This window comes from Rissa tridactyla, chromosome Z, assembly GCF_028500815.1.
Source record: "Rissa tridactyla isolate bRisTri1 chromosome Z, bRisTri1.patW.cur.20221130, whole genome shotgun sequence".
Classification (NCBI taxonomy): domain Eukaryota; kingdom Metazoa; phylum Chordata; class Aves; order Charadriiformes; family Laridae; genus Rissa; species Rissa tridactyla.
This window is the reverse complement of record NC_071497.1, coordinates 25,046,209-25,070,027: the sequence shown is the minus strand read 5'-3', so window position 1 is coordinate 25,070,027 and position 23,819 is coordinate 25,046,209. Positions and strand designations below refer to the sequence as shown.

The window sequence follows — 23,819 nt, the reverse complement described above, 5'->3', positions numbered from 1 at the left end:
CCTGGAATTGCCCACATTCCTATGAGTTTATCAGTCTTAAGATCACACATTGGTAACTGGCAAATTTACAGAGTGTGCATTCATTTAATTTTCTTCAGAAGGTTGCATTTCACAGAAAAATTGCAGTTACTCAAAATCAAATGTTAGAAAAGCAAGAAAGTATGGTATTACAGTAATTTCATTGTAACCTTTATTTGGGCCCTTCAAGCTGGGCTTACAGAATGCGTATATCTGCAAGTATTGCACCTGTATTTTCCACTAAGCAATGTTGTCCAAAGGTGGAAGCAATCCTGGTAGAGCAGTGATGTGACAAGATGATCTCGTACAGGCCATAGATATCTAGTGTATGGACGTTGTAGGCCTAACTGATGCTCTGCTAGTTCTAGGATTACAGTGGTTTGTATTCCCATCTAACATTGCTTACTTCTCTTTGTGTCTCAAGCTAAAGGTAGAGCAGGTAGATAATTTCAGAAGGAACAGTGGCCATGGGGGATCCCATGCTGGAGCAGTTCATGAAGGACTGGAGCTTGTGGAAGGGACCCCATGCTGGAGCAGAAAAAAAGTGTGACGAGGAAGAAGTGATAAAGAGGAACCATTATGGACTGACTGCAGCCCCTGTACCCCTGCCCCACTTAGGGTAGGGGGACGTAGAGGAGTTGGGAATGAAGGAGTGAAGTTGAACCAGGCTAGAAGGGGAGTGGGGAAAAGGTGTTTTAGTTTTGTCTTTGTTTCTCACTATCCAACTCTCTTAATTGGCAATAAATTAATGTAATGTTTTTGAGTCAGGTCTGTTTTGCCTGTGATGGTAAGTGATCTCTCTGCCTTTATCTTGACTGATGAGCTTTTCATCTTATTTCTTTCCCTGTCCTGTTGAGGAGGGAGAGTGAGAGAGCAGCTGGGTGGGGGTTTGGCAGCCAGCCAAGGTCAACCCATCACAAGGCCTTAACTTCTTTAGTCAGATGTTTGTTTCAGATACCTGTATTTTTCTAAAGTTTCATAGCAGGACAGAAATTGGCTTACCACTGGAAAGTTTTAACTCTTGTGGTGTTCATGTAGCAAATGACTCCTGTAGGCTATTTTTGTGCAAGTGAAATGTTTGTTGAAGGAAGTTTGTCAAGTATACAGTTCTATTCTAACATGGGGCTAGAACTAAAGTTTAGTTTAAGTTTTTTAAACTATTGCCAGTAAAAGGCTTTTCCAAATGATAGTCCACCTTCATAAAGTTTGCCTTCTTTCCTAAAAGCAGACCAGAGCATTACAAAAGAAAAAAACCAACCAAACAAAAAAACCTTGGATATGGTAACTTTGGTCTGAACTCACATTAGAAAATTCTCTTTTGAAGCTATCTGGTGGTTTCTGAATTTCATAGGAACTTGTTAAAATAACTCTTAGAGTTGATTTACTTACCTGTAACCTTATTATTTGCCTTGACAAGTGAAATATGTCCTTCCTTGTGTAATTAGTATACTGGGCAACAGTAAATATATAAGTAACTTTGTTATAGCAATTGGCTGTATTTCTGAACATTTGTCCTTGATAGGTTCTTTCAGTTCCCTTTTGTGAGTTTGATTTTTGCCTCAATTTCTCTCACTTTGTCCTCCCTTCTCTCTCCTTTTGTCCTCCCTTCTTACTGCTTCCTGAGTTTGTCCTCATCATCTTCTGCATTCCCCTATTTAGGGTATTGTGCTATTGTCTATAATCCTCTCCCTGCTTTCCTGCTCCAATGCCATTGTGAGCTGTCATAATTTTTGTGACTTAAGGCTCTTATTCCTACTGTTTATCTAATGAATTTCAGTTTCCTTAGAACAGGGCCTGCCAAAATGCTCCTCTTCCTGGCAGCTGTGTCTTGGGTGTTGTAGTGTGACTTGAAACTAGCTCTCATTTGTCAGTTTTCTATTCATTTGACACTTGGTCTCTCCTTGCGTAATGAACAAGCTGATCCATTTTTGATGAAAACAGCTTTGGGTTTTAATAGCAGAAGTGTTTTTGTGAATTCATGTTTTGTATTTCTTTTACTCTTTTTTTAGATGTTGGATGTCTATGACATTCTTCCTTTTGATAATCCAGATGGTGGCGTGTGGAAACAAGGATTTGATATCACATACAATGAAAATGAATGGGACAATGAACCACTTCAAGTTTTTGTCGTGCCTCACTCACATAATGACCCAGGTAATATTTTAACTATATTGATTTGAATATATAGGAACTTTTGAATTAAGAAATATATTGCCATTTCTGTTAAGACTTGGGTTTTTTTTTTTTTGAAGCATACAACTTAATATGTTAGATTTAGGTCTAGCAGGGTGCATAAGCAGATGTGTAATTCAAGTACCATTGACTTTGAGTGACAACTGTTATGATAAAAGTTGTATGCATACTTATTTATTAACTGGACTAGAACTTTGGTGTTGATATTGGAAGGTAATACGGATTTTCTGTGTTCATCCTGCTGGTAACCCAGTCAGTTTATTCACTGCTGCATTAAATATGGCCTGCTCTGATTTTGACTTTTTGGGCTGTCATAGATAGATATTTAACCCTCAGCCTGTGCTTTTTGGAAGACATGACAATGGCAAATCTGAGGTTTTTTACTGTAACACTCTTTACTGTTTTGTGCATGCCCCCACCCACAACCTACAGTGGGATAATATAAAGTCTGGATCTAAACGAAACCTAGTTATGCTTACGTAATTTCACTTCCTCCTGGGTGGATGTTTACTGTATAATGAATAAAATGGAGAAGTGTCACTTTATTTTGAAATGACTGTAAAATGCACCAAAAAGCAGTGAGTTATACTGCTGTAGTATACTCCTGGTACATGTACACTGACCATGAGAAGCTGGTGAAGCTACTTGTTATTGTGGAAAGCCAAAATTTCAGTGATTTCAAACTTTAGTGCTGTATATCTGTCTAACAATTTAATTTGTTGTTTGAAGTACTGTGGATCTGAGTGAAGTAAGTGACTTCCATTTGCACATATCTAGTCATTTCAAAGAAAATGAGCAATGGAATTTGGAGGGACTGTATTGTCCAGTTATGACAGCTAAAATAACAAAGTATGGATATAGTAAAAATATTCAGGTAAAATAATCCCAGTATAAACTTTGGTCTGCCTTTCTGTAGAACTGTTTTTAAACCAGTGTCCATTTATTTCCTCTCTGGTTGTTGTTTTTCTGGAAACTTTCCTAGAAAGAAGCCCCAGTCTTTACAGTTATTTTTTGGCTGAGCTGGCCAATAGCAGAAGCCATCAATATCAGGTTATGCTGGAGGGGGCTTCATCAGAGCCTCCAAATTTTTAGGTATGTGTCTTTTGGGTCTAGCAGACTGAATAGCTCTGTATTGCTCGTATGAGAAGGGTCCCAAAAATAGTGGAATCCTTGGGAAGATGGACACATATCTTAATAGCCTCCAAATTAGGATGTCAAGTTACTAAACTCATTCAGTGAGGAATGCTTTGAGCTTTGCTATATATTTGCTATGATTCTTAAAATGTTACACCTTCATTTGAAAGGTCAGAGGATAACAAGGGTTTTCTCCAGGTCTGGAGACCCTCTCTATGTACAGCATTCTTCTCTGTCAAGTTTGGGTTCTTGGTCTGTGTCTTAAAAAAAAACAACAAAAACCAACCACACCACCAAAAAAAAAAACAAACAAAAAAACCCCAACCAAAACCCGCCACCCTCTCTAAAAAAATAATTATTAAACTTCTAAGACAGATAAAGCATAGATACTGCTCTACAACCAGAGGTAGCCTCACCAACACTTTCTCCTGTTTAATTTTTTTTCTTACCAATCTTGGAATTTCCTGTACTTTCCAGTAGGATTTTTTTTACTTACGCAGGAAACATGTTTGTGATGTGTCTGTCTATTCCTTAATTTTACATCTGAATGATGTCTCTTGGTGCACTTGGGAAGTTTAATGTGATTCTGTTTTGCCCTCTCCAGCACTGCCCTGGCCCTCTTCCAAATAGGGGTGTGGGCCATAATGAACTTGGCTTCACAGATGGATTTTTTTCCCGGCATTCAGATATCTATTTTGGAGGGAGTCACTCATTAAATCTATAGTAAGGTACTTGTTCTTTCAGCTCTCTGAAAGAAGTCCTTTCTATGACTGCCCCTTCAATAGTAAGGCTTGAAGAATTATGTGAAGTTATGAGAGCTGTCTCGCATCTTTCTGTTACAACTTTTTTCCTGCATAGGTTATTCCCAAGGACTAGTCTGAAGTTGTTGTTAATGATGTTGTCATTCACTTTTAATAGTTGACTTTCTCACTGGTGTCTAGTTTGGGTTCCTAAGGTCTTCCTTCTTGATACCTAAGTTCTTCATGCCTTTACTATACTATAAAATTGTATCAGTCCTTCCACCAGCAGCAACTAAAATCAAAACATTTGCATCTCCTCATGCGTATAATCTAAGTATCTCGCAGCTGGTTCAGGCTCCTCAGTTGATATCAAGTAGAGTTAAACTGAGATATAATCCTGGTAAACGTAAACTGTTCATCACCAAAGGCGATCATGTGAGACTGGTTATTGTTTGCTTTTACAAAGAGTGATATAGAAATCTCCTGAGTTGGTACTGCTTTTGGTAAGGACATTTCTGTGGAATTGTCTGCAGTATGAAACTGCATATTAATAAGCACTTGAAAGAAGGAAAATTTATCTGTAACAGAGATCTGAAACCTCTTGTATAGCTAATGGTTACATTATTCCTTTCCCACAGAGGATTAAAAGGCATAGTGCAAAGGAAATGCCTTCTAGCGAAAAAGTTTAAGGCATAATGAACCTATAGCGTAACAATGTATGTGAAAAATATTTACCAAGAAATGTGATCAGTAAAGTTATAACTGTATTAGCTGCAGAAGCTTTAAATTCTCATTACGTTTTATGTCTTCTTATCTGAGGCTACTTTAACTTTTCACATAACCAGTTATGCTAGCTAGCGAGAATCTGTAGCTAAAAGGCAAAGAAACTGCCTTGAAACAGAATCAGTAGTGAAGGGAGTGGTCTTAGGTTCCAAGTTCTGTTTTGGGGAATAATTTATGTGCTCCAAAACCCTTTATGTTGCTAAATTCTGCTAAATCTGAGTTAATTGCTTCTGTGTGATTCAACCAGGACCCACAAACTTGGGGTGTCTGTGCTTCTCCCTTCACTAGCTGTGTGCCCTAGTTAGGGCATGAAATGTTAGCCCTAACATAGAAATGTTAGCCCTTCACTAACATTTACCTGTTATTGGGAAATCAGGTATGAGGATGGATACCCTTCACACTTTTGCTTAGTGGCAGGCATAACTGTCTTTTAATTGCTGACAGCTGATGAAAATTTGAGCACCTCAGTAGCATGCCTGATCTGGGGGGGATTCACCCAGTGCAGATTAATCTCAAGCCATGGAGAGATGTTCAATTTACAAATAGCTGTGTTGTGTGAGGTTATAGCTGTTGCAGATGGGTGACTTTTCTTTCTGGAGCAGATTAATGAGCGATCGTATAACATGCTGTGCTGGCAAAGCCCTTATGTTAGCTCTCATGTGCTTCAGCAGCAGTTTCATGTGACTGCCTGAGGTGGATTAGGCAGCTGAACTCCAGAGGGGAGAATCCTGGTCAGGGACAGAGATACTGTCAACCAGCACAAGTGGACTTGAAAGATGATATTCAGATATCACCTGAGGGGTTGAAAGACACCTCTAGCATTTCTTGCTCTGTTGGCAGTGATGATTTTGGTAACGGCTTCTCAATAAATTATTTAAGAATTGAGACTTATGAGCTTTGTATATATGTGTGTAGCAGATCAGATTATTTTATTGCTGAATGTGGTTGTTACAGACCTAGTACAAACAGTGCTTAAGTGGAATTAAAAGAGAGGAAAAATAGATTTTTCCCTTGCCCCTCTGCCTGCCCACCCCTAATTTCTACCTAATTAATAGTGTATGTGCACATATGTCAGGTCTAAATGCCACTTTTTAACACTTCATTAATTATCCATAACATCGGTAACTTTACTTTACTTGCACTCATGTTAATACATTTTTATTACTTAAGACAGTCTCTGGTTCTCAAGAGGAAATCTGTATAGCCCTGTGAAGCTAATTGCAGTGTTAAGATAAGAGAAAACTTAAGCATAGAAGTTTGAGGCTGTTGATATACCATGGAGATTCAGGTTTGTTTTCTGTTGACCAGATCTGGATATGGTTTTCAGGTATCTTTGTTTCTCTGACATGTTTGAAACACAGGTTATTTAGACTGTTGTCTGACCCACCAAAATGTAGGAACAGGTTAGTATAGAACTGAAGCAGAAAAGAAAAAATGCTAGTTGAATAACATGTGAAAACTTTACCTTTAAAAGTTTCAGACTGTAAATTGAAAGTTCACTGATTAATATGTTCGTGTTGTGTTTTAATAGGAAGATAAAAAATAAAAATCTGTCACCACTGTCTAGAACTTGTTTTCCTTTTTGTAAACATGAACAGTATATAGAGTTTTCTAACAAAAAAAAAAACAAACAACTATGATGGCTACGGACTCGGTGATCTCAAAGATCCCTTCCAACCATGAAGATTCTGTGATTCTGTGGCTATGAAAAGACTATAAAAATACACATTGAATGGTGTACACCTAATTTTTCTATTGTAGAGGATGATGAGACCTAGAAATAGAATGGGAAACCGGGCAGCTCACGAGTTTTTCTTGACATGCTGAATTACAGAAATCTAAATTTTATTGCTGGCTCACTTCTCAATGTTTCTGTGTTTGTGTATGAGGTGGTAGGGTACTTTTAGTAAGAGAACTTTTTCCTTTGTCAGGTGGTGGAGGCAGGGGGAAGAAAATTCAGGGAAGTTACATTGCAAATTGACAGGACTGTTACAGAGAACACACTTTTAATTTCTGATCAGTACAAATTTTCTTCCCATCTTAGTTATGAGGGCAGCAGACTTGATGTATACAATACCTTGCACTGTGTAAGCCTAATACATAAGAAGTCTAATTATAATTTTTGAAGTACCTTATGGTTCATGACAGATTTGGCTTTTGGTGAAATGTGCAATTATTTGAGTTTCTAGCTATGCTTATGAAATTAAATGTGATAAATATGAAATGATTCTTGTGGTCCATTGAGCAGAGATCTTTTACAAGTTAAAGTATGCCATTGGAAAAATCAATATGGTTGTGCCTTTCTAATATCAGTGTCTCTGCTTCTACCTAAATGACTTTATTTCAGACAATATTTTTGGGGAACAAGGGGCTCATCTTCTATTTGTCTTCTTCTGAATCAGACTTAGTGCTTCAACATAGGGGTCTGGTGGGAGGTGTCCCTGCCCATGGCAGGGGGTTGGAACTAGATGATCTTTAAGGTCCCTTCCAACCCGAACCATTCTATGGTTCTATGATTATGATATATTTCTGTGTAGGAAAAACATAGGATGGGTTAAGTTCATCTTCCATTAGTTGTGTGCCAGCATGATACTGTCTGTTGCAGAAGAAATTCCTGGTAAAAAGCTATAAATTTGTAGTCAGCTACATCTGGATCTTCTTATGTAAATATCAGTTCAATATTTCTTTGATTTGTTGAAAAGTCAAAGAGCACTGAAAAAGATTAATTGGCTATGTGATCTCAATTCTTTGAGTGAAAACTTCCATTAAAAAAAACACTGAAATAGGCAGAGATCACAACAAATTTTGAGTAAAAAGAGCACAAAAAGAAAATAAATTCAGCTTATTCGTTGCTTTTCTGTTTTCAGTCTCCATGAAATTATTGTGTAATAGTAATTTACTGACAACGTTTTTCTACTAAGCTGTTTCCATGCCTTTAAAGAAAATGTTTTAAGTTCTTAAATTTCAAGTCCTCATATTAACTGTCTTGACAAAATGTATTTTCCTCCTTAAGATAATTTAGACTCTCTTGTTCTATCTGTATAGAAACTTACATCAGATGTGATGATTTTTCTTGATGCTAAACATCTGTTAAAAAAAATAAAAAATACTGAGCTAGCACTCTTCCTCTCAAGTGTTACAGGTTTATTTCCTCATTTGCGCAATAAAAAAGGGAGGTTTTTGGAAATTCGTGGTGATTTTGTTTGCTTCTGACTACTTTATTAAAATCTGAGCTTTACAAAGCGAGAGTCCAGCCTGAAAGTATTGCAACAAAAGTAAGAGTGAGCCTGTGCCTAGTGGTTATTCCTAATTACAAGAGTTTTTCTTTGAAATGTAATGAACAATTCGATGTGAACTGGAAAAGAATGTGCGTATTGTCAAATTATGTTAGCTCTACATTTCTACCTAAGGTGAATATCACTTGTTTTTCATCCTTAAAATAAAGGATAATATATCCTCTCTGAATCCGTATTTGGACCCTATTTGGAAATAAAGTGGTTTTCTTTTATAAGACTTAAAAATTATTTTTTTAATACTGAACTTTTCTGCATTTATATAACTGCCTTGGAACAATATAATCTCAGTCCAGAGCAGCCTAATCCTGTATTTTATAAGCAGACTGGCATTGTGCTAGAATGACAGTGCCTCTGCAGAACAGAACTGGTAAATCAGAGTGGAATCACTATGATCATATTTTTCTGGAGCACAATCCTCACACTGTGTGGATGCATGCTATAGGACAGTTTCATAACATCACTCCCATTCTTCAGTTGTTACTGTGTTGTACATGATACTTAGGCTTCAAACTCAACCGCTGAATCCCTTTTGGAAGCACTTTAATGAAAATGCCCATACGTGACATGGTATGAAGAGTAGGAATATGCCACTTGTGTATTTAGTAGCCAGGATTAACTGCTTCTTTTTTCTAGTTATAGTTACAGAAAGAATATACCCCTTCCAGGTTCTGGGAGGGAAGATACATGTACTTTCTCATGCAAGGTTTTAGGAAGAGGTTAAAAATTTTCATGGAAGGCTTTGTACTGTGAGGTCTGAATATATGGTTAAAGTTGAGTTTTCTTTTATTCCGCGTCTCACCAATATCTTTTTTTAATGAAGGTTGCAGCTATAACATTTCTTTTCTCAGTCGTTGCTAACAAGCCCTTCATTCACAAATGATGTTGAACATGGGATGCAGGGCTTACTGCTGCTTGGTTTGCCCCCATGTGATTTCTTTACCCTCAAGGTCTGTGGGATAACTCTTAATTTTCTCCTCAAGCCGTAGGTGTAAGATGCTGCTAGTAAGGATTTTTGTTTGGTTGTTTTACATAAAGTAGGTTTGGGGTGCTTTGACTTGAACGAAGAAATAAGACATTGAGGGAAGTATTAGAGGGTATTGTGTGTATGTGTATTTGGAATAGTGCTGTGGCTGGGAAGATGATCTGTGAGTAGATGCTACAGTCCTGATGTGAGACACGAGGAAATCTGGTGGAAGTTATCAAAGATCAATTTGCAGGTGTATACATCTTCCTTTTCAACTACTTAGGTTGTGCTTAAAAAAGAAAAATCCACAATTTTTTAAATCTGTGTATCGTGTTGATCCAAGTGGAAAGCCTTCCATATACTTACATGTTTAGGGAATAAAGCATCTAAACTTTGTAGAAAGAAACTCCTGGAGAGTTTAGCACTTTGAACTGTCCGCAGGGTGTAAAGCTCAGCTCTTTAAGAAAATGCTTCACTTCTTGTAGGCATTGGGAAGAAGGCAGATCTCTAAGACTGTTGAAAGCAACTTGAATTTCATATATTCTTTTTTTTTAGGTTGGCTGAAGACTTTTGATGATTACTTCAGAGATCAGACACAGCATATCTTAAGTAATATGGTTATAAAACTGCAAGAAGACAATCGAAGGAAATTTATGTGGTCTGAGATTTCTTACTTTTCAAAATGGTGGGATGGAATAGATAGCCAAAAAAAGGATGCTGTTAAAAGGTTTGAACACTGAACTATTTCTTATTTTCTATGTGGAATGTTCTGGGACTCTGTGTATTTGACTACATGGTAAACTTGAGATTTCACTTTCTGCAATGCAGAATTGCTAGAATAATTGACTACTCAAGTTCTAATATTTTTGGCCTTGGTTCTTTTTTTTGCCAGTTACAAAATAAAAATGCGTTTAGATTTTGAAGACAAATTACTGAGTTACTGAAAAAATTGACTAAAAGTTTCCATGTACAACCATAAAGATGTCATTATAATTGTAATAGAGTTGTGATTATAAACTTTATTTGAAGTCACATTGAAGTATTGGCAATGGAATAAAAATAATTTTTCATATTAGCTCTTTATATGTGGTAATTTTTTCTTCAGTTTTAACACAATTATGAAATGAGAATTTTTTGGTGTTAAATGTGAGTATTTTTTTATAAATATGCAGCTGCTTTAATGGTAAAGTAGTACATACTCCACACCCTTGCTCTTCTCAGTTCTTTTTAAAATTAAAGTTCAAAATGTGAGACAAAAGTAAAAGTTTTGCATAGACATTGAGACAAGAAAGCATGCTGCTTGTATAAACTTGAAGAAAGGATATAGTTTGAAGTTTTCCAAAAGGGGCTGGCTTTAAGACAGGATCCAACACTTCTTAGCTCATCTCTGTGATGCCCTCCTTCTCATGCCCCTCTTCAAGATGCAGAAGTTGCAGTGTACATTATGCTATGAGAGCCTCACAGCTGCAAAGGTTAGGTAGAGCTGGGAATCTTGGGTATGACAAAACTGTCTATTTAAAAATTTATGTACAATGCATGAGTATTATAGCACAGCTGTTGTTTTCTGAGATTAAAAAGATCCCTTGGCACACAATAAACAGTAAATGATAGTTGCTAAGAAACTCTGTCCTTTCTTCAGGGGAATCAGGTATTGGTTAAACTGCTGTAAGACTTACAGAAGCTGCACTAGCGATTATTTTTGCTGTATGTTTTTCATTACTCTTACAGGTATTATCTATAATGTGACTTAAGTTTACTGTATTCCTTTCTTGAATTCATTAAACGTTTATATGCCAGTGTACAGTATAAGTGCTGAAATTACATTATTTTACTGTAGGGACTACCTGGTACTGTAAGCGTGGTCATTGTTTTCATTGATGTCATCGTCCTGTGATCTGTTTCAAGAAGGCATTTTAATGAGGGAGATGGTTTGAAGCCTTTATAGATACAATAAACTTTGAAGCTCTATCAGCTCTCTAAAACAATAAAAGGAAGAGTAGATCAAAGATGGGGACATATTAGTAATGCTTGAAATGTGCTTGGAAAGGTCTCGCTCAATTGACCTTTGGTACTGTGGCACATACACTTTTGTTTTGATAAACTAGGCAGGAAATAGCCTCTTCCTGATTTAAAAAAAAAATCAAGTATTATGGCATATGCAGTAGAGCTGGTAGTTTTAATTGCACAGAGGCATTAAAAGATTCACTGTTCCATCTATTCATTCTTTCCCAGTTTGATTAAAGAAATGTAGTCCAGTGATGGAAGTAGCACAAACGATTTAGATTTTGGTATTGTGTCCCTGGTAAATAGCTATTGGGTATTCAGAAATTGATTTTTAAGAGTGTGTTTTCGTGTGCAAGATTCTGAACACAATTTACGTATTTTTCAGGTTGATAAAAGATGGACAATTTGAAATAGTAACAGGAGGATGGGTCATGCCTGATGAAGCCTCTCCTCATTATTTTGCTTTAATTGACCAACTGATAGAAGGACATCAATGGCTAGAAAAGAACCTCGGTATGTATCTTGATCCAAAATTTAACTGTGTTAATAGAAGAAGTAAATTTGAAAAAGCTTTTTGTATTTATGAGGTGCTTAGAAGACTCTCTACTCTGCTTTCCTGAAACATTAAATCAGACCACTTACTGTAAGCTAGAGGATTGAATCTAATATTTGCAATTACTGTTTGCAGATAGAAGTTCCTGGATGAAGTGCATTTAAACAATTTTATGTCATAACATTTTGTCTTGATCAATGAAAGACGTGTGTAGTATATTAGTATAATAAAATTTAACACTAGATCATTCTGAACTGTAGATCATGTCTCTGGTGTCACAAACAGTTTCTGTTTGCTGTTTCTGTCTTTTGAAAATCATGACAAAGGCCTTAAAATGACCTAAAAATTAATATTCCTTTCATGTGTTTGAATCTGTTCTGCAGGCTGTGTATTCATTAGGTTCTCTTATGTAAGGCTTTCAAAAAAGTAAATGTGAAATTTAGTAGTGGTTGTTGTACCAGTAGTAGTTATAAAACCTAAACCCATTGTAATGTTCATATTTAAAAAAAAAAAAAGCTGACTCATTCACTTTTGAAACTTGAGGAATTACTGGCTGCAGTAACATTGGCTGAACTGTTTTGGTGGCTTTGGGAGGGTTTTTTTTGTTTAGTTGTATAAATAGAGGTAATGTTCTGTAAGTAGAGAACCCTTTTTCTACAGAAAAAAATTGTATAGTGATTTTAATAATAAGTTCACATGTCTTCATCCAATTAACTGAAATTATTTTGAAAAGCTGTTTCACTGTTTTTCTTAAATGGAAAATTGAAATTTCCATAAATGCAGCTTGCCATAATTAAGGGGCGGGGAGGAAGGCCTGATAAAAGAATAATGCATTCCCTACTGTTTTTTTTGATACGACAGTAAAGGAACCATGTTGAAGAATCAGTAAAACAAGAGTTAGATATAGCTTCTTTATTTGCTAGTATGAAGTTCAGTGAAAGGACAGTATTAATCAACATGATTCTAATGATTGCCAACCAAATAAATCAAAAGAAAAGAAAAGTTAGTTCTAAAGCCAACGAAGGTTAACATTATTTAAATTACAGTGAAAATGCAACAAGCCGCAACATCAGTCCATCTCCATCCATTCATTTTCTGTCAGCTTTCCAACTGTAACATCTGTAAACTACTTGAAGTGAAAAAGGAGGTGCATTCATTATCATTCCATGTAAAGATGTTTGAGGCACAATTGAAATACTGTAACAATGTAGAGTACTAATCTCAGGGTTTTTATGTAGTTAGACAGAATGCTTTGCCTCTAAGACATTTGATTTTTTTGTTAATTGTTTATCTGTTTTAATTCTAGCTTGTTAATTCCAGGGTGTGTTCTGCAGGAGGCTTAATACTCACCTGTATATTTTAATTTATCTTCTTTAGTACTCTGATTTGAATTATATTGATATAGCTTTCTTTGAGTATAAAGTAAAACTTTCTTTCCTTTTTACATTTTTCATTTGTCAACAGGAGTAAAACCAAAGTCTGGTTGGGCAATTGATCCTTTTGGGCATTCACCAACAATGGCCTACCTTCTAAAACGCACAGGATTTTCCAATATGCTTATACAGAGAGTTCATTACTCAGTTAAAAAACATTTTGCAATGCAGAAGACACTAGAATTTTTTTGGAGACAGAACTGGGGTATGTGTTTTTCCTTTATGTCAATTTATTTTGTTAATTTACACAGGTAAAATGTGGAGAGAACTTGAATAAATACTATGGAAATCTTTACAGAATAGTTTACTTAGAGAAGTCAACCTAGACTTGAAAATCTTTGACTTGTAGTTCTGTTTAAAAAAAAAAAAGTCTTCTAGGTTAAGTTCCAGGAATACATATATATATTTTTTTTTAAATAACAGACAGGGAATGTGAGTACCTGTGTGTTGGGAAAAGAGTTAAAAAAACCCAACTGTATTATTGCCATTGTTCCTCCAATCTTTCTGTTTCTTCACTTTCTTTTGTGCTTTTACTTTCTCTTATTTCCCTACTCCCACATTCCTTACAAATATATATAAAAAAAGTAAATGGAGTGAAATATTCTTTTTCCTTTTCTCACTTCTTTGTTTTCTTCCTCTTACTCTACTATGTGGAAATAATGTGGAGGAGAAGGAACATTTCTTTTGGAGAGGGGAAAAAAAAAAAAGGCCAAAAGTGAACATTTGAAGATGAAGAGATCCGTCTTGTTTATGTTCTTACTATGGAAAAAACTTTCAAGCAACCAGTTTTCCTCAGCTGGTGTAACAAATTAGCATAAGTAGTTACAGTAGCTTTCTGTGGAGTTGAAATTTGTAAGTTATCTTTGGTCAGAAAAATAGATTAAAAATGTCACCATTTTAATTTGCAATTGAAGTCTCATCTAAAACCTTATTCTTAGAATAAATGTGACTGCTTTTTTGATATTCTTTATACAATATAGAGTATGAAAGTTTTCTTAGGTAATGTAGTGATTATGCCTTAGGAAACTGATGTGTTTGTAAATGAATGTACTTTTCTATATGAATACTTTCTTTTTCTTTGTACTGCACTGGCATTCCAGTAAACTGTATGATGAATGTACGTAGGTTTTGGTCTTTCTGGTTTTTAAACTAAGCTAATATGTCACTGCTGTATCGATACAGGGTGAAACAAATGTGTTTAGTACTTACTATTGAAAGATGGTGGTGATTTTGAAGCTTTTTTAGTTCTTCTGTGTTTTTAATCAGAAGTTGTAGGGAGGAGGTTATTTAGAGAAAGCAATCTGCTGCACAAGTAAGCTTCATTTGAGGAAAGCATGCCACTGTGAAAGAATTTGTCAGATACTGACACTTCAGAGATTTTTCTTTGAACGTTGGTGTATGCCACTCAGTCTACAGAATACTTAGTTGACAGGACTTTTTCCAAAATACTTGCATATGTAAATCATGTGTATGGTCTAGTGTTCAGGCTTCAGAAGACATCTTTTCAAACCAGATCACAAATCAAAGATCACTGCACAGTTATCTGGCATAATATGTAGACATGCTATCTGACATAAAGAGAACACCTGTAGCTGAAAAATAAAATATATTTACCTTTTTAGTAATAAGTAAGTAGTAGTAAAATAGGAGTTTTTAAACAAAAGATCTGGATTAGAACTGTGAAGACTTATGCTATTAAAGGTTTTGTGTATTGTTGACATACTTAGGAGCCAGGTTCTGTGGCACATCTACAGCATTCATCCCTTTTTTTGGGCATAAAATTGCTGTAAGTTGTTAGTGCTGGAAATAGGTAAGCAGCATTTAGTTGTTTTACCAGATGAGTAAACTTAAGGTTCTCTTAAATTTTATGAGAAATTCAGGTTTTCTTTAAAGTTAAATTTTGAAAGACTTTCTACTGAGACTTGACAAAATGTGGGTAGATATCTGCTCCTGGTGGGTCAAACTTAAGGGAATGGAATGACTAGATGGAAAAGTTGGGATTGCAACGATGGTCTCAGAAGTGCAGAGGATTCCATGCAGTTCTATGTACAAGTGCACATAATCTATCTACAAGTGCATAGAATCATACTGTTAATGTATTGAAGTTATGTGTTCAAGAAATAAGGATATCGCTAAAGTCAACCAATTAATATGTTGTGCTAATGAAGTGATGACAACAGGATAGTTGGGTTTGGTTTTTTTTGTTGCTGTTTTGTTGTTGTTGTTTGGTTTTGATTCACTCGAAGTATAAAAGATGTGTGTTCACCTCTAAAATTCTGGTAATAGTGAGACCTACCGGGGTAAAAAAATCCCTAACCTTCTGTTCCTATCTTTGTCCACCAGCTGGTGCTTGATTGGAGCATGCCAATCTTGTTTGTATCTCTGTTTTTTAGCCTTTTTATGTGTAAGGTACATGCAAAGGGAGACTCCAGGTATGGCTATTCAAAACAAGGAATTGTCTTGACCTGATGTTTTTAATACAAGTCTTGGAATAAAAGCATGGAACTGATATAGTTTTTGGCAAATCTGAGAGGGTTTATTTTAAAGATGTGCTCTATGTATTTAATTCCAGATTTGGGATCCAGTACAGATATCCTTTGTCATATGATGCCTTTCTATAGCTATGATGTTCCTCATACTTGCGGTCCGGATCCGAAAATCTGCTGCCAGTTTGATTTCAAACGTCTTCCTGGAGGACGAGTAAGCTGTCCGTGGAGAGTTCCACCAGAAGCCATTCATGCTGGAAATGTTCAACACAGGTACAGTTTTTACATATTCTTCAAGGGACTAAGTTTAAAACAAAAATATTCATGCTGGTCAAAGATGGTATCTAACATAGTTTGTTGAATTTATATGCTTCTAAAAAGAAACTTTTAATAGGAAAACGAGATACCTATTGCTTAGCCTAGTGTTTGTTCATAAGTTCAGAATGTAATTGACAGTGAAATTTGAAGATGGGTTATGATTAAGAAGGATGCATTAATTTTTTTTCTTTTCCTTTCATAATGCATGAGTCTAACTATTACTATCTCTGAATGCTAGACAGAACATAGTCAACTGATTATAGTTATGTTACTGTAGTTTTTGCAAATTTTATGAATAGACAGTGATTTGTCTTCTGTCAGAGGAAGACTTCAGGGACAACATGGTATAGTATGCTGTAACTGCAAACAATGAGGTATTTTTCATGGTATATCTTTGCAGAACTTGGCAATCTGTGACCTAGGTTTCCTGAAGTGGGCACTTTCAAGTGAATCTGTCCTATGTCTTACATGTCCTGGCAGGGAGAGTAATCATGTTAACCTCAATTTTATTTTTCAAATAGAAACACTGAGTTGTTTTGCCATGGGTAAGAATCAAGTCTACAGTTTTACAAAACTACTTTTCAGTTTGTGGAGGAGGGGGAAAAAAAAGGGGTGGGGGAAACAAACCCCAAAACAGAAAGGGGAAAAAAGAAAGGCAAGATAGAACTGCTGAAGGTTTTTTCCAGAAAAAGATTATATTCTATGGCCCTGTTACTATCTTCAGGCCTTCAAACCATCCCAAGCTCAAGAGTTAGAAATTCAGGTAGGTGTTTACAATTGTTGCAAATTGCTGAGTATAACAAATGTATTAAGGATAGCAGGGTGACTTTTTGGTTCTAGTCTTGATGCTGAAGTTCTGAAGTGATGATCTGATGATGATGCGTTGGTTGTCTACATGTCAAGTCTGCATGTCCTTTTTGAGTGTGGATTTTACCAAGCATCTTGAAAACTGCACTTTGTCAGTAGAATTCAATTATGAAATTTTATTGAAGATAAAACCAAAATAAAACAGAATACATCACAACTGTCATATTGTAAGGTAGAAATTGGAATGATGATAGGAGAAAGTAATTTTCTTGAAAAATAGGAAAATGAAAGCTGAAGGTGACAGGAGAACAAGTAGACCTAATAGAAGAATCATTATGACACACCCAGTGCTTATGAAATGTGAAGGAAAGATCATGTGTCTTTTAATCTAAGTTGTAAGAAGAAAAACATTGAATATGTGTCCCAATTAGCTGAGACAAATATTTGTAGAAGAGTAACAGCTTGTTTAATGAATACCTGGAACATACAGGCTATAAATATAATGTAGAGTGAGCCTACTCGGAATGCTTTTTAAGGTTTTTGTTTTTCAATTAAATCTTAATTTATCCCTGCACTTCCAAGATGCAACCTTTGCATAATCTAAATTAGGCCTTGTAAAAGAAATGCTTCTTTCACCATGTCATATGAAATCAAAGAATAAAAGAAATGGGGCAGGTATGTAGTTAACGTACAATCGAGTTGAAGAGATCATCATCTCAGTATAGTCTCTGAAACTTAATTTTTTTGTGGCAGCTTTTGGTAGACAAAATCAGTTTCGGTCTCTAACAGGGAGTTTAAAGAGCAGTATTATAATAGCTAAGATAATACCTAAGGGAAAAGTAAAAACTCAAACGTGGTCTTTGAGTGGTGAGCCTGGATTATTTACATTTTGAACACTGGAAGGAACACAGGAACCATACTTTGAGAGTGTAGTTTCAAATAAATCCACTAAAACATAGGAAGCAGTGTTTTGCTGGAGAATGCTAAAGACGCTACTCATATGTCACATAAAATAAAAAGTTGGAATACTGTAGGCAATCAAAAACTTCTCTGATGTGACCTCAGTAACAACACAAGTTTTACAGCTGTTATGATGAGGAGATGTATGAGATGCAGAAGTAATTGTAAAATCTGTCTTTACATAATAAGCTTTCCAAGGTTAAAAGTTTGTAGCACACTAATGTGTCTCTCATCTCTGATTGCTTTGTTTTTTAAGACTGGAAAAATACAGGAGATCTACAGTACATGGATCTGAAAAATGTATTTGATACACATGATTAATTTAGAGGCAAGGTTTAGATCACTGACCTTTCTTCAATACTAAATGTGCAACAAAATTAATAAAACACAGATCTTGAATACTCAGATGGGACTCTTGCTTTTGATTTTGATAATATTATGGCCGTATATACCTACTGAAGAGATATTGAATTGAAAACTTAAAACTAGTAGCTGTTGGTTTTATCATTATCTTGCTACTTTAGTTATGATTTGGTAGGAAGGAATGAAACAACAGCCTAATTGAAAGCCTGTACTTGTTCAATTGCACTTCATCACACCTTAGTTTATAAAGATTGCCGCTGCACTTGCCTTGTTTTGCAGCTGCATCCTTATCCATATGTTTGAATAAACCATAGAATAATTGGGGTTGGAAGGGACTTTCAAAAGTCATCTAGTCCAGCCTCCCCTGCAATGAGCAGGGGCATCTCCAACTAGATCAGGTTGCTCAGAGCCCCATCCAGGCTGACCTTGAATATTCACAGGGATGAGGCATCTACCATCTCTCTGGGTAACCTGTTTCAGTGTTTCACCATCCTCATCATAAAAAAATTTCTTCCTTATAGCTAATCTAAATCTACCTCTTTCTGTTTGAAGCTGTTACCCCATGTCCTATCATTACACTCCCTGATAGAGTCCCTCCCCATTCTTTCTGTAGGCCCTCTTTAGGTACTGGAAGGCTGCTATAAGGTCTCCCCGGAGCCTTCTCTTCTCCAGGCTGAACAACCCCATCTCTCAGCCTGTCCTTATAGCAAGAAAAAACAGCTGTTGCTGTTTTTTTCCTTGAATGGAATGAGCTGTTTTGTTAAAGGAAGCATAGCTTGTTTTGGTGTATGTCTCTCTCCTGTGCATGGAAAATAGGACAGAATCTGTACTACAAGTTACATGATTCAGAGAAGGAGTAGAAAATGAACTTTCCCCTTCACCTTCTGCTGTTCGAGAGCCCAATTTTATGCTTCAGCTTTTTTCGCTTTATGGTTGGTGACATTGCACAACATGCAACTGGCGTTCAGAATTATATTGCTCATGTGGCTTTGATCGTTAATGTTTGTGACTGCCAACCTCAAGAATCTGAGATCACCCCCTTAGGAAGTACTTGTCCTATCTGCATAGCCATGTCCTCCATAAAATTACTTGAACAGAAAATTGCCAATCCACCAAATGGTTTTGTTTTCTAATTGAGATAGTTGAGCAGAGTGAGTCCCTAATGCTTCATGTGCAGTATGGGCTGATGTAGTAGGGACTGTGAGCCATGACCACTGTCAAACCTGTCTACATAGGACTTGCTATAGCTGCTGCAAAATTTCTTGTGGTTCCCACAGATTCTGGGTGGCTCCTCCTTCTTTGACACAGGAAGGGGCAAAACCAGACATGTTACTTGTTTTGATATGTTTTAGACAAATATTTGGGTTTTTTGTGTTAAAAGAACACACCTGTCATATGAAGGGATTTTCTTCATTTCTGAAAGGTCTTAGTCTTTCAATGATAATCTGAAAGCTTCCAAAAGAAAGGTGAAAAATATTCTTGACAATGTTACTGACAATGTTGATATACTTCAGTGTTGTCAACTAAGAGTGCAGTTAGGGTTGCTCTGAATAGTGAAAACTACATAATGCATTGTGTACAATTCCAAGAACTCTTAATTGTATAAAACTGAAAATTTGAGGTTTTTTTTTTTAAAGCCATTACAATGGAGTTGCTGCTGATATGCTATATTCGTAATTACAGTGCTGTAAAAAGTTTATCATGACCAATCTCTTTGGTTTTCAAATTTTCATTCAGGTAGGCAGGATAAACATATATCAAAATAGATATAATAATGTCTTGCTGGGGAACCAGAAGGGGAAGTCTATTTTTTTTTTTTTTCCTTCAGAAGTGTTTTTCGTCTTCAGCAGATTCTGTCAGGGGCTTTCTGCTGATTATTTCTCACTCCTGTATGAAATAGTGATTTAGGAAGTTATTTGAGAGAAATGTAAGAGGATATACCTGACTTAGGATATCTGATTTTTCTTTAGCGTTATTGTAATTGAAACTAGTTTGCAATGGAGGAAGATCCTGCTGCCCCCTTAAAAACACCTAATAATCCTACAGTTTGAAGTACTTTGAAGAAAGGGAGAACAGCAGCACTGATGAATTTTGCAGGAGATTTGGGAAGAAACTAGAGGAATAATTTGAAGATAGATGTCAAAGTCAAATATTGTGTTAACTGTAAACCTGTATTTTTCTGGACGGTCTAAAATAAAGTATATTTCCAGCTGTAGTCTGCGTGTAGAAAAGTTGAGTTAGGCTGGCTTCTTAGAAGGCAGAATTACAAAGTCTTGTGCTGTGCCAGTTGTTCTATTAGTTGTGGGGAGAGGAAGTTTTTATGTGTAAATCGTCAGCCTGTTGAAAGTCATGGAAAATACCGAGTCAAGCAGTCAAGCAAATACTTGGTAATCTGAACAGTAAATCAAACTAGAGAGAGAGAGGGAAGCCACTAGCTGGGTCTATTGTAGTCTCAGCAGAACTATGTAGATCCTTAACTAAAGATGTTGTTGTGCCCCCTTTCTCCCTCCAGAATACAGTCAGACCACATGTTTGCTAAATACTTTTATAATCTGATAAATAAACCTTGACATGCTGGTCAAAGAAATATGGGTTTCAAATATATTGGACTAGATTCAATTCTCACATAAAAGTTTATGTAACAAATCTTCAAGAGTATGAGTTGAAAGTAGATTTTGCTAGACCATCTATTCAACAGACTTGTAGAAACAAAAAGCTCACTGGAATCTGGATTTTGCTGCTATTTTCTCTTTAAAATGTTGTAATTTGTACTCCTGTTTTCTTAAATATGTTACTACGGTTTATACTTCCTACCAAAAATATTTTCATAACTTTGATTATAGAGGATCAGCATCTGAAAATGTTGATAGTGATTGTGGTTGGGAGGGGGAGGGAGGGGGAAATGGAACTTTTCAGTAACCAAGACATCAGACTTGTAACTTCTAATACATTGCTGCTTAATGACAGAACCGATATTTTACCTGTCAGAGAGTTAGTAAGTGCCAAAGGATAATTTTACTGCCTTTTTTTCTGTGTGTACATGTGTGGGTTTTGTTTGTATGGGTTTTTTGGGGTATTTTTGTGTTTTGTTTTGTTTTTTAAGGCCAAAAGCAGAAAAGCAGAGTGTTTAATTTTTTAGAATGTGCTTAAAGCTTAAGAGGGCTGTCTCTGAGAGGGAGAACAATGATTGTTATTAGTGAACTTCCTCCAGAATATTCTTTTTTTTTTTGGCAAGGCTGGAGTTCCTCAAAGATTAATTTATGGGCAGCTTTTCTGTCAAGGACATGAACATATGAAGCAAAGTATCCAAGGGAATTACCAGAGGGGATGAGAAGGGCTTGCTTATTGTTGTAAATAAGGGTTGGAGAGGATTAGGATTGTTATCTAAATATAAAGCAGGTAAACATAATTTAAACTGAAGGTTAGTTTTGGCACAGGAACAAATTGATGCAGACTGACCTACTGTTTGAGATGGAACTTGATAAGCTTATTGAAGGATTTAATTAGCATAGCGTTTGCAACAATAGTAGGTTGAATGTGGTGTCTCAGTGGGGGGAATTGCATCCAGCTTTTTGTTACAAAATGAGATAGCAGAGTTTTATATCTCTTGTGTAGGGTCACCCTAATGCACAACTTGATATCTAAGAATTGTTTTGTCAAAATCTGACCTTTATTCTTCTGTTTTCTAAATTGTCTTCTTTTTTTCCCCCCCCGCCTCAAGGGCTTGGATGATTTTAGATCAATACAGGAAGAAGTCAAAGCTTTTCCGTACTAAAGTTCTGTTGGCTCCACTAGGGGATGATTTCCGCTATGCTGAGAGCTCAGAATGGGATCAACAGTACCAGAATTATCAGAAGCTGTTTGATTATATGAATTCTCATCCTGAGTGGCATGTTAAGGTAAATAAAACACTTTTTGTGATTTCTGGAGGAAACAATATTTCTTAGTATTTTAAGATTCTTCATGGAAATAAGTTGTGGTTGTTTTTTTGCTGGTGTTTGGGTTTTTTTGGTTTGTGTGTGTTTTTGTTTTTTTTTTTAAACTGTGGAGCTTCTTATCTTATTTAACAGCACATTGGTTTGTCTTGGCAGATAACTTTTTTTTTACCTTTACCGCCTTCTCTCCCTCCAAAACAAAAACTTTTCTATTAGTAATATCCGCTTGAAAACTGTAAATAGTATCCAAGCTAGATTATTTTAGAGAGGAGCTATTAGGTTTGATTGTTTTCTTAGTACTCATATTTCCACAGGCATCAGACATAGTTATTTGAAGCTTGCAGGCTTTGTTATTTAAAACTATTGTATTTTCTCTTTTTAGAATTTCAATCAAATTTTGTTCCTTTGCTTGTGTCCCCTTGGTTTTACCTCCTAAACCAAAAAAATATTCCAAAGAGGTGCCATTGCTAGCACATGTTCTTGAATACAATAAAATCAAGGAGAGTGACCTGGCTACAAAATATATGTGAATATACTACCACAATTATAGGATGAGATATCACTTTAAATAATTAATTATGTTTCACTTTAATTCATTAATTATGTTTGAGTGTTATAATACACATTCATACATTCTAATGTGTAAGCTGAGTACTTTAGAGACTTCTTGTACTATAGATGTTTTCTGTACTGAGACACCTTTTCATCATCTTTCAGCATGGGAATAAGAAAATAGGGGACCACAACCTTATTTTTTCTTGAGTATCACATGAGAGAGAGCTATTGTGGGTGACATGATGTGTGGGAATGCCTGTTATGTCTCAGTAGAGGGAGATGGGGCTGAAGGGTATTTTTAAAATCTTTTAAATCTCAAGTCTATGTTTTAAACCTAAAGCTTGCTGCTCTCACCAGTTTTACTCCCCTCAAAACTGGATATAGTGTGCAGGTAGTTACTTTTTGCATACTAACAGCAGCATAGCTTCTGTAGTCTCCATTCCTGCTAACCTGCGCTGAATGATCTCTTCTCTGGGGCAAAAACTTGCAGGCTTTAGCTCTGACGTCATTCTTCAAGGACCAATCCTGTCCTGAGTTATCTGAAAGATCCTTATCTAAAAGGTTCTGCTCAGCCACTCCAGAAGTCTACTTCATTAGCCCTGGCTTGCCTGCCAAGATTAATGCCTTAGTAATCACAACGTGCCTTGTGGCCCTCATAGACTGTCCAACCCTTTTTCTGGTTCTTAATACCCAGACAAAAAGATATGCAATACTCTGATTCAGCCACTTCATACGTAGGGTACTTTGCTTAGCCGGTGCACTGTTGGCACTCGAGCGCATCTCTTTTCATTTAATTTATTTAGTTGAGGTTTTTTTTTCCTTCTCTCTCTGTATTTTGGGATTAGGTTTTTGTGGTTGTTTAATGTTTGGTTTTGTTTGTTCGTTCATTCTTTTTATAAACTGATGTCATTTATCCTTGGAAATATAAGCTTGGGTGGAGAACTTTCACACTGTACTAGTTTCCTCACTGGACTGTAACTCCACAGGCAAGTAAGGGGTCACACTCAGCTTCCTATAAACCTAGATTATGTAAAGGAAGAGTTCACATTTCTTAAGTTCTGAGATGCCTAGGATATTCTACTTACACAAGGGACTGCCTACTCTGCCTTTATGATTTTATGAGAGATTTACCCTTTCAGACAAATTTAGAGATGTTTATCTAGTGGATATGTCTGTTAGCTTTGAGATTCTCATGCCAGCCACTCTTCTGTGGTCCTAAAAGGATGTGGTAGATTACTTGAAAAGATATCTATTTTGCTCTCAGAGAGTTTAATCTC

General features: G+C 36.1%; 1 protein-coding gene across 1 annotated transcript in view; it reads left to right on the top strand.

Moving 5' to 3' along the window:
- Positions 1-23,819, top strand: part of MAN2A1 (mannosidase alpha class 2A member 1) — a 116,753-nt gene that overhangs the window by 20,365 nt on the left and 72,569 nt on the right. The window contains exons 3-8 of the mRNA XM_054185042.1: positions 2,028-2,172; positions 9,684-9,855; positions 11,518-11,645; positions 13,150-13,323; positions 15,691-15,877; positions 21,774-21,951. Of these exons, the coding sequence (XP_054041017.1) occupies positions 2,028-2,172; positions 9,684-9,855; positions 11,518-11,645; positions 13,150-13,323; positions 15,691-15,877; positions 21,774-21,951 (984 nt within the window). The remainder of the gene's footprint in view (positions 1-2,027; positions 2,173-9,683; positions 9,856-11,517; positions 11,646-13,149; positions 13,324-15,690; positions 15,878-21,773; positions 21,952-23,819) is intronic.